At 40.5% G+C, this 21,593-nt stretch overlaps 1 protein-coding gene across 1 annotated transcript in view; it reads right to left on the bottom strand.

Annotated features, from left to right (window-relative positions):
- Nucleotides 1–1,569: 1,569 nt before the first annotated feature.
- Nucleotides 1,570–21,593, bottom strand: part of TRPM7 (transient receptor potential cation channel subfamily M member 7) — a 1,848,525-nt gene continuing 1,828,501 nt past the window's right edge. The window contains exon 35 of the mRNA XM_044076371.1: nt 1,570–2,148. Within this exon, the coding sequence (XP_043932306.1) occupies nt 2,075–2,148 (74 nt within the window). The 3' untranslated portion in view covers nt 1,570–2,074. The remainder of the gene's footprint in view (nt 2,149–21,593) is intronic.

The following is a 21,593-nucleotide window of genomic DNA, read 5'->3' as shown; positions in this document are numbered from 1 at the left end:
CAGAAAGCAAGACAGCAGGGAAGGGAGTAGTGACAGGATACAAGTAATATCTGACACATTCAACAAACTCCAAGCAGACTGTGAAGAAAACACAACAGCCATGCTGAGGTCAGTTCAAAAGAGGTACAAGGAAAACTCAACAAAAAGAAAGTGGTGAAGCCATAGAGAGTAAATGCAATAAGTGCTGCACAGCAGCATGGCTGAATTACCTTTCTTCTGCAAAATGTCATCACATACTTCAGAAAATTAACACAAATGCAAACAAAATAAAATTTATTTTTTAATGTGATATACAAAACAAAATATGAACATTATATTCCCAGATAATGCTGTACAATATATTCTCAGTTAAAAATAACAATAGTATCTCTGCAAAAAATTCAACAGACAAGATGCTGCCAGTACTGACAGTTCTGCAGCACTTATATTACACTTATTTGCCTTACCTTGCATTGCAATTTGCCCGTGTTACTCAGTGTAATCTGTCACTTTCAAGCAAGTACAAAGAATACACTGTAAATGCCATAAAAATTATATTGCCTTCCATAAGGTCTTATACATGATAAAATACAATAATACATTCTGTTTTGATATGCTGCCCCCCTCCCCCCGGAAATCAAGGCAGCTCTTAGAATACACTTTATTAATGCACTTCCCTCTGTTTTTTGCTGTTTTGTTTTCAAGGCAACTGTATAACTAGGATAATAAATATTACTCTTATTTACATGAGAACTGCAATGGCTTTTTATACAACCAGTAAAATGCATTTATGTAATTCATAAAGTTGAAATGTTCTAAAAAGGAACTTCTATTCAGCTGTGCAATTTATAGCCAGTTTTGTATAATTAATACACAGTTAACGGTACAATATACTTTATTTAAAATGCATACACACATATGCACTTGTGTGTGTAGGTTTAATATCAAAATTCCAAATGGCACACAGTCAAATACAAGTTGTGTGGTTTCTAAGCTGTCGTAATATCAAACAGAAAGTAGTCGAGTTTATATTAGCGAAAGTGGGTACACATTCACTAATATAAGCTTGACATTTTGAATGAAGATCGGGTTACAGTGTGGATCAGGTAAATTTACCCTTTTCCTCACTGTAATACGATCTCGGTGTTGGTATATATAATAAGCAGGGAGAGTGGTGGGGGGGCAGGCAGGCTTTACCCCCTGCTAAAATGTAAAAGGATGCACAGACATTCGAAATAAGAAGTCTGTCATGTCAAATGTTGATCGGTGTGTTTATCACGTTCGACATTTACGAAAATTGTATTTTCGTTTGCGATATTATATTTCGATCTTTTGATGAAAAATATTCTGCCTTTTGGAATTTTGATAGTAAACCCTGATATGTTTCTGTGTGTGTGTGTGTGTGTATGTGTGTGTGTGTATATATATATATATATATATATAAAATGTGCGTGTATGTATGTATGTATATATATATATATATATATATATATATATATATATATATATATATATACACACATATATATCTGCACACACAGATATGTGAGTGTGCATGCGCGTGTGTATGTGTATACACATCTATATACACACATATATGTGCGTGTGTGTGTGTGTGTGTGTGTGTGTACACATCTCTACATCTATACACACACACACCAGAATAACCAGAAGCTGGTCTTAGCACATTAATCAGTACCATACGGAACTGTAGTTTTCTTTTATTATATCATGAGTGCAGTAAAAGTCTTTCAATACTAGGTAACAATCACTTACCACTACAGTGAACAATTAAAAAAAACATAAAAATATGTAATGATCCAGTTGTACAGGAAATGGCAATTATTCCAAATGCTGACATATCCAGAATAAACCCAAAAATTACACAGTACTGCAGATGCAACATCTGAAAGAATACAGGAGCACTGCAGTATTTTTAGTAAAGTACTCTTTGTATGTGTACCATCAATGACTGACATACTTGTTCTGAATGACATCACAGGAAGAAAAAGCATGTTATGCAATCAATCAATGGTGCAGATAAAGCTTCATAGCATCATGTAGACTGGGTTGCCAGTATCTGATAGATTCCAGGCTAAGCTAATACATCAGGATCACCACCTTGAGGTAGAATAACATTTTCCGGAGTATAATCATTTCTTTTCAGATCTAAAGGAATGTAAAAGTAAATTACGATAAGTAATGTAGTACCAATTCACTGTAACTCAAGTTAAGCTGAGCTGAACAATATAAATTTGTTTTAAACTGGTACGATAGCTCAAAAAGAAAATATCCAAAAATCAATTTACAGGATAACTGGAGGAAAATAAACACACAACATGCCACAAATGACAACCAAGCAATATAACAAAGTACATTAGAGATTAAAACAATTGCCCTAATTATACAAAACAGAAAAAATAGTGCTTAATTACCATAATCATACAACTGTGAGAAAAGGTCTGCCTACAGCAGAGTGCTTAACCACTCTGCTCAAGAATTAGGGACCCAGCCAAAAATAATGAGCGACATAAAGGCCCAAAACGAGAAGTGTTTTTATTTTTTTTTAAACACTTTTATTGGGTTATCACTTGTGACACAGTTAAATTTACATTTATACAAAAGTAATCAAACTGTATTAAATTAACATTAACATTATACTTCACACATATTGCTATATATCATGTAACCTAAGCAACATTACATAATTTATTCAATTCCTGACTTTTTTTTAAACAAGAAACATATTTATTAAACCATGACTTATGACATAAGCAATCATTCATTTATATAATTGAAATCAAACCACACCAACACAATCCTAGCTGCAAACATTTTACATAATAAACCATTTTAAATACTGCTCTTGTTAAAATAACTTGCCTTAAAATGCATGTTATGAACAGGAAAAAGTTTGGAACTGTACCATCTGGAATTATTAAGGGCTGTTCTACAAAATCAGGGCCAGCCAACAGCCACAGTATGTGATAAGCAGCATGGCTTACACCTTGAGTCAGAATTGCTCTGCATGTACAACTTCCCTAGGTTTCAACCCCGACTCGCTATCCAAATATCCTTCCTGCTGCTATCCAGTTCTGGACAAAGTGACAGCTCTTCACAAAAATTACATAAAATTAAATAAATGAACACATAAGCTAGTTTCATAATGAAGATCACAGGGCATTAGGCAAACAAACAGAGGGGGAGATGTTTACTGCAGACAGATCTCTTCAAATGGGTCTAGCAAGTGTTCATGAGTTTCATTTCGAATATCGAAAAAATCAGCTTGCAGTAATCGGTACAAAAGGGTCCCCACTTTATTCTCCAGAGTCTTATGTGAAGTTAACCTTACTTACCATGGCCCTGAAGGAAGTTTTGGACCTGGAGAGTATGTCCTTCTTGTAGCGCTATACAAATCTATTTAATAACGATGAAGCAGCAGCAGCAGAAATGCTATCTAAAGCAACAGTTAAAAAAAATACTAAAACAGAAGTAAATAGAACCTTGTCCATCACAGCTGGATACAAATGCTTTATTTAAAATATCAAAACGTAAAGCGCTTTCACAGTCTCTATGACTGCTTCCTCAGACAACTTTAAACAACTAAATAACATTCTTTATACAGTTAAAAATCAATTAACAAGTAACTGATAGCAATTAGGGCATTTAAAGTGTCCCTTACACTTTGCAACTAAAAAACATCTAATGCTTAATTTACAATGTGGTTTATTAAAAAACTTTTTTTTTTATAACGTATTCACGTTTGTCTACACATTTTAAAGTGCTGTGCATATACCTGGTGGTGTATCTGCATTAAGTTTAATGATCCACCTCTGTTTAGCTGCTTCAGTCCTATTTCTCACATCACCTCTTCTCATCCCTTTTCTACAAAGAATTTGAAAGCATGGTCTCTCCCTTCTGCCTCAACATGTTTGGCCAACGCACTGTTCTCTTTTCCATTAATAATGTCTCTATTGTATTCTAATATACGGTCCTTAACATTCAATATGTCCTGCCTATATAGAAGACCATGCATCTCATGCAGAAACTAAAATACACACCATTCTTGGTTCGACAATCAGCATAGCAATTCACATGAATTACTGTCCGACTGTATGTATGTATGTGTAAAAGTAGTGCAAAAATGTATGAATTTGCATGCTGCACAATTTCTGCACATGTAAGTCCCTAGTCTGGAAGATGCAATAAGTGGCCAAATTGTTTGTGTTTTATAACATAACTGCTGTTTAAGGCAATTTTTGTTTTTAAAGGAGAACAGTGGAGTGTCCTCCAACAATTCTCTAAGCTTATCTACTGCTAAGATGTTCCAGTTCTTCCTAAACACCACACAGAATACATTAATGTCACTAGAAAATGAAATTGGGAATCTGATCTTCCCATTGCTTGATCTATTCATGTCGGATGCAGAATCCGCCTGCTGTGCAAAATAGGCTTGCCCTCTGTTCCCTTTTTCTTTCAACAATTCTTCTATATATTTATCCAGTTCCTTCCTAGAATATCCACTTTCTAGAAATTCTTCCCTGAGATTATCCAGAGCTGCTATTAACTGTGTTTCATTGTTGTGCAGTCTCATAATTCTCAAGATCTGACCCTTCATGACGTTTCTATTAATGTGGTTGGGGTGCATACTTCTTCTTTGGAGTATGGCATTCCTCCTGGTGGGCTTCCTATGCAAACTAGTTTCCAATGTTCTAGCCTCTGATTTCTTGACTAACATCAAGAAAATCCATAATCTCTCTCTCTCGAGAGAGAAATTACATGTAAATTTTAGGAACATAGTGGTAGTATGCAAGTATCGCAAAAAGTCTTATAGCTGTTGTTCAGAGCCTCCCCATAAAAGGAAAATATCGTCCACAAAATGAGTGCACCACAGCAAATGTTTGTTATATTCACGGTTATGTAAAAATTATGTCACTTCCCAGTGAACCAAGGCAAGATTGGCATAGCTATTGGCACAAGCCGTGCCCGTAGCTACGCCTATCTTTTGCACATAATACTGATCTCTGAAGACAAAGACATTATTTTCTAAAATGATGTCCAGTAGGTTACAAATCAAATGAATTTTGCTGTCAGTGTAGACCCTTTTAGTACCTAGTTGTTGTCTGATATTGTCTATGCCCCAGTCATTCGGGATAACCGTGAATAATGATGCTACATCTAGGGTCACAAAATAATATTCACTCGTCAATCTCTCAGTTTTATAATAACAATTCTGTAAAAACATCTTAGTGTCTCTTAATATATGATCGTAAGTATCTAGCACCAGATGCAAGCATTTTTCAACATAAATGTAGAGTGCCTCTGTCCTTATGCACTTTAGGTAGTCCATATATAAGAGTTACAAGTGGAACTGCTGTCGCAAAATAATTGAAGTCTTCTTTGATCATACCTGTTATAAGTCAAAAATCAAAAAGGACACTATCAGTAATAGCTTTCATCTCTGCCCCACTAATTCTTACATATGTGTACTGGTCACTGAGCAACTGATCCATACTTGTTATGTAGAACTCTTTGTCCATGACAATCACCCCCCCCCCCCAACCTTTGTCTGCATGTCTAATCTCAATGGACTGCATTTTCTTAATTACAACTAAAGCATCACATTCATCTCTACATAGATTGTGATACCTAGAACATGTATCATTGTCACACAGTTCTCTGATTTGTTTGTCACATACTGGTATAAAAGTATTTACCATTGGATGCATTTTGGGTATAAATATACTCGGTTTAGTAAACTTATTAATTTCACCAACATCCCCTTTAAATATGGTTTTCAATGTTAATGTTCTCCCAAACATTCTCCGTTCTTGCAGGATGTCTACCATATTAGTGTTTTGTGAAGGTATAAATGATAACCCTCTCCCAAGTACACCCAATTGGGCACTGGTCAAAGGTATAGATGAGAGGTTTAGGACCAAACCTTGGAATTCTTGCTGCGGGTGACCAATTTCTGTTTGTTCCCTTCCATATTCTGCTGACGCAGCGAGTACCCTTTCCTGCCTCGGCTCCTGGATCTCTCCTTGATCGGTAATGGATCGCTCAGCTGAAACGGCCGCATTAATCTCTCTCTTCTAGATTAGACCTGCAGTCAAAGGTGGGGGGGGGGGGGTGATTGTCATGAACAAAGATTTCTACATAACGAGAATGGATCAGTTGCTCAGTGACCAGTACACATATGTACGAATTAATGGGCTAGAGTTGAAAGCTATTACTGATAGTGTGTCCTTTTTGAGTTTTGACTTACTTATAACAGGTATGATCTCAGAAGACTTATTCAATTATTTTGCGACAGACGTTCCACTTGTACCTATTACATATGGACTACCTAAGGTGTATAAGGATGCCATGGACCCACCAATGAGACCTATATCTCGAGTAAGGGGTGGGTGACAGAGGCATTGTCCATTTACGTTGACAAATGCTTGCATCCGGTGCTAGATACTTACAATCATATATTAAGAGACACTAAGATGTTTTTACAAAATTGCTATTGTAAAACTGAGATTGACGAGTGAATATTATTTTGTGACCCTAGATGTAGCATAATTATTCATGGTTATCCCGAATGACTGAGGCATTGACAATATCAGACAACTAGGTACTAAAAGGGTCTACACTGACAGCGAAATTAATTTGATTTGTAACTTACTGGACATCATTTTAGAAAATAGTGTTTTTGTCTTCATAGATCAGTATTATGTGCAAAAGACAGGTGTAGCTATGGGCACGGCTTGTGCCAATAGCTACGTCAATTTTGCCTCTTTACAACCTAATGAAATGCATGAGGTAATTCAGCGACCTATGAGTAAAAGTCACTGAAGTAAACATGTGCTTTCCATATCTGTCCATGACTCTTGAATCTTTATTCGGTGGTTGGACCAACGTTGAAGTTTTGGATAACTCCTTCTTGGTGGCCGCCGTCACCACCATGGCATCAACAGGGACTCCCTTAGTGAGAAAAACCTTGTCCTGTGGTGAGGTAATAAACTTATTAGGCATCCTAGGGACAGGTTCAACTGTGTCTGGAGACTTCCACACCTTTCAACAAACTAATTCCACGAGTTCGTCGAAAGGTGGAGACACCCAAGAGGCAGAGGGCTGAGACCCAAAAGCCTTCAGGTAGGCTGACTCATCATCAGTAGGTTTGATGGGCTGCCAATCACACCTCTGTTTGAGAATCTCTAAGATATCTGTGAAGGAGATATCTACTGAGGGTGACTGTAGGGAACCTGCTGAATCATCCAAGTCAGTGTCTGAAGTGACGGATTCTTGAGGGGAGTCCAGATGCTTCCTCTTGCATAGCCTCTTCCAAGGTACCTCCTCAGTGGGAGCTTCTGGTGAGGTCACGGAAGAGCAGGGATCACCCAATGGGGCTTCCTGAGGCTCTCAGTCTCTACAGTTTTGTGGAATCTGTGATGACGAGGTAGACACCGGTGCTTTAGGGGGAGAAGATGCTGGTCCCGATGACGTGGTTGTCCGGTGGGACAATGCTCTCCTCATGGCATTGAATGCCCCCCGGCTCTAATGCGAAGGAACTTCTGGATCAGAAGATTCAGTCGATTCCCTCGGCACCAAGATGGTAGGCTCTAAGCCAGAGGTAGGCGCCGAACTCACATGCGCCGAACCCCCGAGAGGCAAAGTTGGACCCAAAAGATCAGTTCGACTATCCTCCGAGGACCCAACCTGTGAGTGTCGGCCCCTAGACTCCTCAGTCGGCACTGAAGTAGTCTCAGAGGTTGGAACCGAAAGTCCTGGAGCAGGTCCCGGTACCAATGGCTCCACTATTATCAGTTCCGAGCACTCTGGCTCTGAAGCCTCAAATCGGATCAGAGGAGGAATGGTTATGTGGGGAGGAAGGCTGGACTGTTCCAAAGGGTCAGCCCCGACAAAAGCTTGGCCAACGCCGGTGTCTGTAGAAGCCTCTGCACCACACGATCCACATCCATGTCTGATAGGCTTCTAGAGGACCGAGATGACGGAGCCGAAGAAGCTACAGATTGCAATATTGGAGATTTCAGAATGGGAGATACTGGCTCCAGTACCAGGGACCAGCTCTTCATTATGATAACTGTCGGCTCCGAAGTCAGTGGCGCTGAGGTCGAAGATCTGTCAGAATTCGACTTACTGGATGCCGGAGATTTTTCCGGCTCTGAAGACCCAGTAGTGGAAGATGATTTTGAAGGTTTAGACAGCTTGACATGAGCTGTATGACCTTGTTCCATTGATTCCTGAAAGGAAGATTTAATCATGCCCCTGACAATCAACTTGTTCTTCCTTTCTTGTAGTACTCGTGAGCTAAAGGAGTGGCAGATGGAACATGTTTCCTGCAGATGTAATGGACCTAGACAACACACACAATCTGTGTGCCCATCAGTAATGGACATTTTCTTTCCACATTTAGGGCATTTCTTAAACCCTAAAGGCTTAGACGGTTTAGCCTCCTTGTCTTTGTTTTGTTGAGACATCTTAAAAGAAAAAGTTAACAAGAAATGGTCTGCACACAATAAAGAGCTCTCTAATTTAAATGAGCTTGTAACAAAAATTAGCCTTCTAACTTAAACAGGCTATAAGAAAAAACTATATATAATAGTTATCCACACTACTGAGAAGAAACTAAATAACTAAATATATCAATATTAACACACGGTTAACTATATATAACAACACTCTGCAGAATAACAACAATTCTAAGTACTATTATTGAAAACCTAACCAACTATCACTCTACTAAGGGGATAGGGCACAAAGAACTAGAAGAAAAGGAACACACTAGTGGAAAAAAACACAAAGTGCGAAAGCTAATATAAGAAGCAACTACTATCCTGATTAAACCAATCCTATCTAGAGTTAAACTATTTTAAGCAATAATAACAAAAAACAAATTTTCACTGGCCAGAGCTGGTGAATCGCCTGATCTGTTGCAGCGGCAAACAAGATCTGGAAAGAAGCACCAGTGCATCATGGGATAGGGAATAGGCCACGAGCTGGTTGAGAACCTCAAGCTTTTGCATTCGGCCGAGTCGAGCTGAGGATCGGCTCTGAACCCTTCAGTAAAAATGAAGGCAAGATAGAACAACTTCACATCAGAGGATTTTGTAAGAAAATGAGTTAAGGTAAGATAAGGGTAGTACACAGGAATAAGATAAAAGTGGTTACAGTTGGCTGCAAACAACTATTATGTGTGGTAGTCTGAGTGTAAAACTGACGAAGGGTCTATATTGTGTGTTTCTTAAAATAACATTTACACCTATCAGACTTGGTGAGAAGGTATTTGAAAGCTGTGCTGAATTCAGTGTAGGGGTTAAGCTCTTTGCAGGAACTGATTCCCAGAGTCTGGATGCTACAATGAAAAAGCTACTGTCATTTTGGTGAAGCTTAAAAACTTGAGTCTGGAGAGCTAGTGAGTTGGGAGTTAAGGATCTCAGTAGTTTGATCGTCCAAGTTTAACAAAAGAAATGGAAAGGACTCAATTATAAGTAATTTGGAAAAGGTAGAACCCAGCATTAGAGCAGATGTCTCTTGAATAGGCAATCAATTGACCTCTGATAGCAATGATGTTCTTTTTGAGAAGCAGAGACAATAAAATGAAGGGCTCGTAAGGAGTTTAGATTTGTTGGTAGTTGGGGGCAGAACTCAAGTTGGGGGGTGTGTATTATGCATCTACCTACATCTACCTACTGCACGTCTTCCTTCTGGGGAATAGGTTGTTAGATATTTTCTTTGTACAGAATAATAAATTATTTATTATAATACTATTTGCCGAATATGCTAAGTTTCTGATCAAGTCAAATTCATAGATACTGAAACTAGTTACTTTCTGTTGAAATCATCTCCCTGAAAGGTTTTCATATCTAGGAAAGTACAGCAACTTAAGAAATGAGATTTACTGTAATATTTACCAAGATAATTTATAACAGTAGCAGCCCCAATAAGAATCCCTATGGTATGCCACTGTGTATAGGGAGCCAACTGGAAACATGTTGCAGACTCTGTACATCCTATTGTTATAAGTAACATCCAAAAATCCAGTATATTTTCCTTAGTTAAAGTACTGTTTTCAGTCTGAGAGAGATGACTAAAGATCATAGCTTTTATTTTGGAAGTATTAATTTGTAAATGGCTGCTCATCCATTTGTTTTACTGTGCCAGGGTTGAGCTAGATCTATAAAGAACCATGTCAGCTGCATACAGTAGAAGAGCATTATGGGGCAGATGGCTTCCTTGTGTGTCCTCATGACTCAAACACTCAGAAATCACTTACTCACTCCTCTTAGAGTGAAAGAAGTTACCAGTCAAGACCACTGTGCTCTGTTTTGGGGAGAGACTCCTTTTCTCAACGCCGTACGTATCATGATGCGAGGGACTTGCACCCCAACAACAGTAATGCAGTGGGGTTTAACAATTGCTTAGAGGTGTCCCATTGTTGGTACACGATGGGTGGCTTTTCAGATTCTCAGAGTGAACAAGTGCATTCTGAGAATGGTGGGAGACCGGCAGGTAGTTGATTAACAAAAATTGAGAATAGCAGAGAGTCAAGAATACATTCTTGAGGTTCTTGGTGCTTAAATGTATAGCATTCTGAAAGGCAGGAGCAAAGTATGACTCTGAATTGCCAGTTAAGTGAGGAAGTTTTAGGAGGCAAAAGCTTTGGATAGACCTCCAAATATGTATTGCTAAACTTAATGGTTGCCTATATTCAGTAAGATGTGATCTGTAAGCATCCAAATGGGGCCAAGGTGCTCCTACCTGACCAGAAATCTTGTTGGTATGAAAAGCTAGTAAGTCGTATGCATACTGTCACAGATGGGTCTGAAGTCTGATGCAGAAGTTGGAAAGTACAGTTGTGTATACTTACCATAAATGTAAATGTTCGAGTGTATTCACTATTGCAGTCCTAACCAATGGGTTATCAGGCTCCTGGTAGCCCTAGATCGGCCAGAATACCAAAGGTAAGTAATAATGACATCGACTGTCGTTGATTGTAAAGGACGTCCGATACAAAAGGAGGCAGTCGACATCACTTCTTCAGTCTTTCTTGCCAAAACAGTCAGAAGCCCCCAGAAAACAAGGCTTAAACCAAACTTAGCCTGTACCTTAGGAAAAGAGAAAAGGGGAAAGGCGGGAGGGAAAGCAGGACTGCAACAGTGAATACATTCGAACATCTACATTTATGGTAAGTGTACACAACTGTACTATGTTCATCGTGTTTCACTGTTGCAGTCTTAACCAATGGGTTGATTACCAAAGCCCAGAGAAAAAAGGGGGGGAGGAACCAACAGAATCAAGGATTGAAGATAATGCCCTGCAGAACAGCAGTAGCAAACCCTGCCCTGGCTCTTGAAAACAAAGGCAAATTATAATGCTTTGTGAAAGTGTGAACAGAAGACCATGTGGCAGCCTCCAAAATGTCTTTAGTGGGGACACCCCTTAAAAAGACTGCAGAAGTGGAAGCTGCTCTAGTTGAGTGGGTCCTAACCCCTTGAGGAGGAACCTTGCCATGAAAAGAATAACAAAAAGTAATACAATGAGCAATCCATTTAGAAATGGCTTGCTTAGAAATAGCCTTGCCCTGAGCTCCAGGGGCAAAGCTGATCAATAACTGTGCTGATTTCCGAAGGTCTTTAGTCCTGTCCAGGGAAAACCTGAGCTGTCTATGCATATCAAGGGAATGTAGGATTCTTTCACCTCTATTTCGAGGATTAGGAAAGAAGGTAGGAAAGGTGTATGGACTGATTAAGAGTCAGGCTAGAAACCACCTTAGGCATAGGAGGGGTTGGTTTTCAGAGAGACCCTATCTGCATGGAAAATAAGAAAAGGCTCCACAGCCATCAAAGCATGCAGCTCCGAAACCCTCCTTGCTGAAGTTATAGTCAAGAGGAAGGAAGTTTTTCATGAGAGCATGAGAGAAACTTGAAATCTGCAGTGGCAGCTGGCTCAAAAGGAGGAAGAGTGTTTCTCTAGAACAAAATTAAGATCCCAGGCTGGAGTAGGCACCCTTCTGGGAGGTTTTAAGTTGCAAGCACCTCTAAGAAACATTTTCATCAGAGTATGAGAGAAAATGGGTTGTTCAAAAGAACAATGAGCAGAAATAGCTGAAGCATGGATCTTGATAGAGGAAAAAGAAAGACCACCCTGAAGCAAATCAGCCAGGTATTCCAGGATCAGAGGAAGGGTAGGCTGAGAAGAAGATTCCCCTCAAGCCTGCATCCAAACAGAGAATCTTTCCCATTTGCCAGCATAAGACTTCCTAGTGCTAGGCCTCCTGGCCTCCCTCAGCACGTCAACCACCTGCTGGGAAAGGGAAGAAGAAAAGGATGGAGTCATACAATGAGCCATGCTGCCAAATGGAGACACTGAAGATGAGGATGTAGAATGTTTCCTCCTTCCTGAACCAAAAGATCTGACTTCAGAGGAAGATGCCAAGGAGGAAATTGGGAGAGACTGTGCAACAGTGGATACCAATGTTGCCTGGGCCAGTCCAGAGCTATGAGAATAGTCCTTGGTCGTTCATCCCTGGCCTTCAATAATACTCTGGGAAGAAGAGGAGGGAAGGCATACACTGACAGCAGCATCCAAGGGAAGGACAGAGCATCCACTTTCCAGGCTCTGCTGTGATGCTGTCTGGTGCAAAAAAGAGGTAGAAGATGGTTGTCTGGAGAGGAGAAAAGATCAACTTGAGGAGTGCCCCAACATTGAAAGATGCTGTAAAAAACTGCTCTGTTCAGCTGCCACTCATGAGGATCCAGGGTCTGTCTGCTCCATTGGTCAGCCAAAACATTGAGCCTTCCTGGAAGAAATTGAGCTAGGAGATGCAGGCCCAGGGATGCTGCTATGGACCAAAGACTCATGCTCTGTCTGCACAGGAGGTAAGAATGAGTCCCTCCCTGTTTGTTGATATACCACATGACTGTAGTGTTGTCTGTCCTGACAAGCAGGGTCCCTGGAGAAAGATGATGCTTGAAAGCTAGTAAGGCCTGCTGGACTGCCATTAACTCCTTTAAATTTATGTGCAGGTGCATCTGCTGGGCATTCCATCTTCCCTGTATGCATCTGCCATCCAGGTGAGCTCCCCAGGCTTAGTCCGATGCGTCTGTGGTAAGAACTTGAGTGGCCGGGGGTGGGCGAAAAGGCATGCCTTTGTTCTGTAGACAGGCTGTTGCCCACCATAGAAACTCTGTCTGCAGACATGGAAGCAGAGGAATTATCACATCCAGGTCCTGTGTGTGACACCAAATGTTGTTGAGGTACCACTGCAATTTCCTCATATGCAGTCTTACATATGGAATCATAAGAATGCAAGAGGCCATGAATCCCAGAGCTTGCAGGTATTTCCTTGTAGGGAGCTGGGACAGGCTTGCCAAGTCCTTGAAGTAAACTGAGAGAGTTATCTGCTTCTCCTGGGTGAGATATATCATCTGGGTGGCTGTGTTCAGATTCGCTCCCAGGAATGTTATTTCTTTGGATGGCACCATTTTTGATTTTTCCACGTTGAGAGTGTAACCCAGGGAAGAGAGAAGAGTCTTTACAAATTCTAGATCCTTTTACAACTGTTCCTGAGAATTTGCTTGAATTAGACAGTCGTCCAAGTATGGGTAAATCTGAATTTCCTTCTGCCTGCAAAAAGCAATGACTGGAGCCAAGCACTTTGTGAAAACTTTGGGAGCAGTAGATAAGCCAAAGGGCAGCACAGAGAATTGATAATGTTGCTTGCCCACCCTGAAACGAAGGTATTGCCTGCAACTTTCCCTGATAAGGATGTGCAGATAACCTTCTTTGAGATCCAACGTTACCAGCAACTGATGCAGAGTGAGCATTTTGAACTTTAGAATTATCAAGAAAGAGTTCAGGATGGATAGATCTAGGATAGGATGCCAGGTGCCTTCTTTTTTGGAAGTATGAAAAGTCTGGAATAGAAACCCCTGGTCTACTTGCTGAGCAGGAACTGATTCTATTGCTCCCAGATATAACAGAGACAAAACTTGCTTTTCTACTTCTGCCCTTTGGTTTGGAGGAGCGTCCGGGAATCCTTTGGCTACTGGAAAGGTGTGGAAACAAAACCTTTGTCCTAGGGATACAGTTCTGCGTACCCATTTGTCGTCCGAGATGCTGGCCCAGACATTTTCAAAAAGGGCCAACCTTCCCCCTAAAGGACTCTCCGGACAGGCAAGAACAGGCAGAAATTGGACAGTCGATGAGAATGTTTAGATTGAGATGCAGGCTTAGAATTTCCCACCTGGGAAAAGGAAGCCTGCCAACGTTTAGACCTTTGAGGGGTAGCCGCCTGTCCCCTAGAATATTTGTAACCTCTAGTCCTAGAATGGCTCTGTCTGCTGGTATCAGGGAACATCCAACTCTTAGAATGGTAATTCCTGCTAAAGCGAGGAGGCTGAACTTGCAGAAAGTCTTTAAATGTCTGCATAGACTTGGCCTTGTCTTCCATCTTCTTGAGCACTTCCTCTGCTTTGCTGCCAAAAAGACTGTCCTTATGCAAAGATACATCTAAAAGCTTAGCCTTGACAGGCTCTGGCAGGGGCTGCTCCCTGAGCCAAGCATGCCTTCTAATAACAGAGCCAGTAGCCGTAGCCCTACAGGAGGCTTCTAGAATGTCAAAACCACCATGTAATGAACTGAATGTTTATTGACAAGACTGGCAGAATTCAGCAAATCCTGCATATCCTTACTCTCCTCCAACTGAGGCACACCTGCTATCATAGACTTAATAGCTTCCAAAGTGTGCTGCTGGTACTTTAGCATATGAAAAAGACAATTAGTAGACCTAATAGCAAGAGTGGCAGAGGTATAAACCTTTTTACCCCACCTATCTAGGTTCCTAGATTCCCTGTCAGAAGGAACAGGATTTTTAGTAACAGTGGCCTTAACTCCTTTAGGGCCTTGAGAAATAACCTCTGGATCAGCCATCGGATTCCTGAAAAAAAAAAAAAAAAAATGAGAATCATTGACTCTATAGTACCTGTCAGGTTTCCTGGGAGCAGGAGGAACTGAATTTGGAGTCAAGGAATTTTCCAGAAAAACATCATCAACCACTTCCAACACAGGTGGAATAGCCAAAGGCTTATGCTGAGGCAAATCCAAAAACTCCCTAATCCTTTTCTTAGAAAGGGGATAATCCTGACTTTCCCATTTAAAATGTTCCCTGAGAGTATTTAAAGTATCACCAAAAGAGAAATCTTCTGGAGGAGAAGCAGAAGGGATGGACTCCTCTGCGTCTGAATCCTCAAAAGGAAAGAAAGCTTGAGAAACTTCTTCATCAATAGAAATGCTAGAAGTATCAGAACCTGAAATGGACAAAGCCACAGGAGAGACATCCTTACATCTTTCTGAAGGAGGAGGCTGTAAACCCCTAAAAAGAGTCAAAAGATCCTCAGCCATTTTAACCATTTGAGAATGAGGGGAACGAGAGGAAACTGGAGCTTGCTTCTTCACAGGCTTACGACTGGAAGATTTACCTGCAAGTCTAAAGGACTCGGGAGGCCTGGCAACCGCCGAAGTTGCAGCTGAAGTCATCGGTATGAGCTTGCTGTCTGAAAGAAGAATGGAGGTCTCGGACACCGGAGTCAGCTTTGCGGCTCTGGATCCAGCTAAAGAGACAACAGGCAGAAGGCTAGAAGGCAAAATGGAAGCTGGAGGACTGGGGGCCTCTGAAATGGTCTCAGCTGAGGCCTGCGGTTGAAAATCTGCAGACTGCATGGGCTGCAAAGGTGCCTCATTGGCTACCGCATGACTGACGACCAACTTAACATCATCCGAGGACTTGACCTTCGGAAGCCTGTCACGGTCCTTATCCTTACGTTTCTTGGGGATATCCGAAGCCTGAAAACCAGCGGACGCCATACCGACAAACTAAGGCCAAACTCCAAAATGCTTAGCTAAACGCTTAGCCCGCCGACGAATAGTATGCAGATTAAAGGAAGCACAGAGATCACAATTGGAATGTCGTGGTCAAGGCCTAAACAAATAATACAATAGGAATGATAATCTCTATGGGAAATCTGCTTTCCACAGGTAAGACAATTATTAACCTTTTCTGACATTTGTTAAGGCAAGAAAAGAGGATCCCCAATGGGGTATTTAGCTATAGTTGACTTCAACTTTGTAGTCAGAAACAAAAAAGGTAAACTGCCGACCAGCACTCATGCAAGAAATGCTTCTGCTTCGGGCTCCATGGCAAGGAAGACTGAGGAAGTGACGTTGGCTGCCTCCTTTTGTTTTGGATACCCTGATGTCCTTTACAACCGATGACAGATGACGTCATTATTACTTACCTTTGGTATTCTGGCCAATCAAGGGCTAGCGGGAGCCGGATACCCACTGGTTAGGACTGAAACAGTGAAACATGATGAACGTCTCGGTTCAGACTTAGACTGTTAGGTACAGGAGTAATTAATAGAATGTTTCAGATTTTAGGTGCAATGTTTTGACATACAGAGAGAGACAGACACAGAGAGACACTTACTATAAAAGTGCTTCAGAGGTTGGCTTAGTTGCTCCTTACATAAGTACAAAAAGCAAAGATGCAGGCTGTCTGCTCCTAGGGATAAATCCACATGTATTTTGTCAAGTTGTTCTTTCATAAGTAGAAAAAGGGAGAAAAAAGAGTGGTGGGCTTTCAGAAGAGTACTTGTGGTGTGATGGACATAAATCAGAAATGTAGGAAGAGGACAATTCTTTCAATAAGTCTTTTGGATACAAGTAGTCTGAGATGGTGCAAATATAATCAGATGCATTTAAGTAATCATTTGATATATAACCAATTATGTCACTAACATGGTTATAAAAAAAAAATTCATTTACGTACGCTGAAAACTTGTTCATATCTGAAGAAGTCGGCTTTCTGCCTTCTTACTGTGATTTTTGTTCACCTTCAAAAGATGAATTTTGCTCATTCCTCAAGATTTTGAGAGATTTTCCATGATGTCCAGGCTTGGTCTCTGCACTTAAGGAGGTAAATAAGTTCAAGAGTAACACAGAGGGTAGACTTGATTTTAAGGAGTCTAGACAAAGGAGGAAAGCTGACATTTTGAATTTGGCACAGAGTGCTGGTAAGCTTGCGGCTTCCTCTGTGTTTTGACAGTTTAGGAATGCATCCTAGTCTGTTCTGCTTGGGTGAATTCTCAGTTCGAAGATGTTCTGATAGGACTTGACACTGAAAGGTCATTACGTGAAATATTTGTTGGTGTTACTCGTGCATTAACTGGAATTTAATGGAGCTGTGTCCAGGAAGGCTGGAGATGGGTTGATGGAACGTTTATTCCTAAGTGTAATGCATCTGTTTATTGGCATCGGCTAAACAGAAGATAATGTAAAACATTCAAGACTACTTACCTCTTTTCTATCAACAACAATAAACAAAATATACCACACCATCAATGAATATTTTTTTTTTGTTGCTGTACCTCAAATAAAAACAAATGTATTTAGTACTTTAAAACTAGAATCTGTTAACAGGACTTCTTCTCGGTTAATTATATTAATGATCCAGACAGCTTCTGTACTTATATTTGAGATGAATTTAGTTTTCCTTTTCCTCACCATTTTCAGTCAAACATAAAAATATAAGTCCAAACGAGCTTTGATGCCTGAGAATATACAAGAACAAATAGAAACTACATAAAAACAGCTGTTCATTTCAGACATTTTCCAGCTATAGCCATACTCTCCACCCTGAAAATAAGTGATATTCTGCATTCAGTAAATGCAACTTTGCAACCTGGTATATTTTAATGGTCATACAGGCTTACAGGTGCAGTCAGTGCAGGGATGCATACCTGAAACATTATAATATTTACTATTAAAAATTTAGATGCAAAGTTAATGGAACATGTGCATATAGAATTTTCAAATGTAAATTCACAGACATCAGCAATGATTATTTTTCTTTTACTGCCTGAATATATCAAATTCAGAAAACATAACTTTTTGAACCAATGTTAAAATGATGTAACATACTTTTTTTTTTTTGTTCTTTTTTCCCCTCATCTCCACAACTAAAAACCTCCCTGGTAGCTCCAAACATTGCAGCTTTTTGCCTGGTAGAAGCTTTATAGCTCATTCATTCCTGGGGTGTGGACTGGGTGATCTGGGAGTAGGACCAAATTATGCTCAGATGGACATGCTTTTTTCTCTTAACCCTCTCAGCTTTACCTGCACATAGTTACATAGCTACAATATCCAAAGGAGTGCTGTGCAATTGGCTCAGCAATGTGTATGGCTGCTTCTTAAAGCAGGCAAGCAAATGGCCCTTTCCCCCTTGCAGACGTGGGTCTATATTATAAAGTTGAAGGTACAAAATCTTGAGTACCCTTTTATTGACACATAAGTGTTGAATGTCTTTTTCAGCGAACGGCCACATCATCAACTATTCATGAAATAATTTAACCAATACTATGAAGTGGGGGGTTGTGCCCCCCAACCAAATATACTAACTCCAAGATTGCACTACAGTGGGGAGAAGGGCAGACTTCAAACAATGGCCAACTGATTTCTTTCCCTTGGAAATAAATCGATAATGGGGCCATTCGCTGAAGTGGACGTTCGACACTTGCTTGTCGATGACAGGGTACTCAACATATTCTGTACCTTCGAGTAAGTAATACAGACCCGCAGACATCACTTCAGTGTGACCACTGGTCTCGATTCATTTGCTAAAGTAAACCCATCTGGTTGTTACTGCATTGCTCTTAGGTAATAGTACTCTGCAAAGGCTGTGTTTTGTGAACATATCTCAGGGTTGTTAACTTTACCGCAGGATTCCTTTTTCTGTTCTGATTCTGTCTCCATTTTTTACACCCACCCAACTGTTGTTGTGTTCTTAATACATGGTGGCTTTTGACTTGTCCTCCTCTACTATAAATTTGATATTGGACACTCTTCCCAGTCCCATTGTATGAGTTCATTCTGCTAAGTACAGTGAGATCACTTGGGAAGGCCCACCCCCTTATTTTCTTAACCTTGAATTATTTTCTGTTTCCTCCCCTTCTACTTAAAACAATTTCACCTGCTTTTACTATATTTGTGTGTCTTCCTACTTTATTACTTCATTTTGCTTTTGCTGCTTGTTCTTACAAGTATTCATTTGAATTTATTCTGCTGCACTTATTACTTCTTGTTAGGAGCCTGATTAAAAAAATACACTTTATTCAGCTGATTTTACTGTATTTGCTTCTCTTCCTACTTTAATACTTTATTTTTACTTTTGCTGCTTGCTCTTGAAGTGCTGAATTGCATTTTTTTTCTGCTACATTTATTACTGCCGGTTAGTTGCCTGATTAAATTGTAATTGTCTCAGTTTTGGTTTAAGGGCTTGGGCTTCAGGCCAGTTATTTTATTTTAACAAGGTTTGCAGTCTATAAACTTGTGAGAGCAGAGGGTGGCCTCTCCCCTTCTGAGCCTGGAATTGCTGGGTGAATGCTTGTTGTGCCTGTTGTTCTAAGTGTCTCTGTTACGGTTTAAGTACTTGGGTTCTAAAGCAGTTATTTTACATTAGGAAAATTTGTGGTCTAAACTCTTGCAACAGGACAGGACAACCTACACTCTTCTAAGCTGGGAATTGCTGGCTGAAGGTTCATTGAGTCTGTTATTCTGAAAGTGTCTTAGTTCAGGTTTAAGCACTTTGACTCCAAACCAGTTATTTTACACTGCAATGGTTGTGGTCTAGACTCTTGTGGCAGGAGAGTGTGACACACACCCTTCTGAGCTGGGAACCGCCAGTGAGGGCCTATTCTGCCTGTTATTCTTACTGTCTTTATTCTGGTTTAAGCACTTCAGTTCCAAACCAGTTACTTTACATTGGGAGGATTTGTGCTCTAAACTCTTGTGACAGGAGAGGATAGCCTACAACCTTCTAAGCTGGAAATTGCCGGTTGAAGGCCTATAGCGTCTGTCTTTTGAAGTGTCTTAGTTCTGGTTTAAGCACTTGGGCTCTAAAACCAGTTGTTTTACATTAAGAAGGTTTGTGGTGTAGACTCTTGTAGTGGGAGAGTGTGGCCTACACCCTTCCAAGCTAGGAACTGTTGGTGAATTGCTGCTTTATTTAAATTGCTTTTTAATATTGTGACTATGATTTTATGCACTTTGAATTTCCAGTACCTCTGCATTTTACAGAACAGGCTAGAATCCGACTTGCTGAATCTAGACTGTTTGGTATCACTTGAGCACTAAAACCAGCTTTTCACGGAGATACAGAATGATCTGAGGCATCTGTTGCTTCCAACTAACTATAAGTGCCTGCTTTTGCTCTCATATTGCACATTTAATTTGTATTTGCATTCTATTGTCTGCTTGAATTGTCTGAACTGTTTTTTGGAGTTTGGCAATTGCCTCACATTTACCAACAACCCTCTATTCCTAGTCCACAAAATCTCAACATGTGAGAGATGCAACTATATTAAGAACACTGAATCCATGTTCTCTCACACACCAGTTAGTTCATATGACAATGAGGGGGTTGTCAGCATGCACACCTCACCTCCTACTCCACCCAAACCCATTTCACATATACCTACATATGTGGAGGTACTCACCAGAAACATACCTAACACCATAGACTTCCCAAACACAAGCACATTACACGTAATACTTCCTCTGCAGAACAAAATACACCTAATAGTACCAGAGTCCCACCCATCAAGCCCTTAAGGCAAACCACAAAACCAAACACATTAGTCATAGGTGATTCCATTGTGAGACACAAAGATGTCTCTCTCACCAGGCTGGATAAGGAAAAGGTCACGGTCAGCTGTCTGTCAGGTGCCAGTATATGGCATATCACACATGCACTCAAGTCTCTCAACAACAGGTACTGTTATGACTCCGTCTTAGTCCATGTTGGTGTGAACAACTGGAGACGTACCTCTCTGGACTATGAAGACAGAGATGACTGAGCTCTCGGACTATATGACTCAGGCAGGTATGTTCCTAGCCTTAAGCAGGATTTTACATTCACCTAGGATGATGCCTCAATACAAACAGAAAATGACTGACTTCATTAATTGGCTTAGTTTCTGGTGTCATTCTAAGGGGATCCAATATCTGTCAGCCTGGGGTGACATGATCGACAGACCTCGATGCTTTGTCAGAGATGGTCTTCAACTGTCACCCCTGGAATTTCGGCTACTGGCTAAGGTTCTTGCCACCCCACAGTGTCTTTTTTTAGGCAGTGTCTCAAGGATAAAATTCCCAATGAAAAAACTCCATCTAAAAACAACCTCAAAGATTTGCTGCTAAATGGCAGGAGTCTTAACACAAAACTGCATTCACTGGAAGCAGTCCTCACCTTGGAAGATGCTAACATTTATGCAGTCACGGAAATCCGGTTCATGGCTGTGGAGAGCACCCTAGCCATACCAGGTTACACCTCATTGTATACGCTCAGACCACAAACTGAAGGTGTAAAAACTAAAGGAGGTGGTGTATCAATTTTCATTAAAAATAAATACACCTCCACATTGGTCAAACAGTGCGATTCCCTGGACATACTTCAGGTGCAATTTACTGTTCACAGGACACATATTTAAGTCACTGCCAGCTACAAGAACCCCTCCATGAATCAACACACCCAGTCTACCTATTTG

Source organism: Protopterus annectens, chromosome 7.part0, assembly GCF_019279795.1.
Source record: "Protopterus annectens isolate FY-2018-M chromosome 7.part0, PAN1.0, whole genome shotgun sequence".
Taxonomy (NCBI): domain Eukaryota; kingdom Metazoa; phylum Chordata; order Ceratodontiformes; family Protopteridae; genus Protopterus; species Protopterus annectens.
The sequence above is the reverse complement of the archived record's forward strand: the minus strand, read 5'-3'. Positions and strand labels throughout refer to the sequence as shown.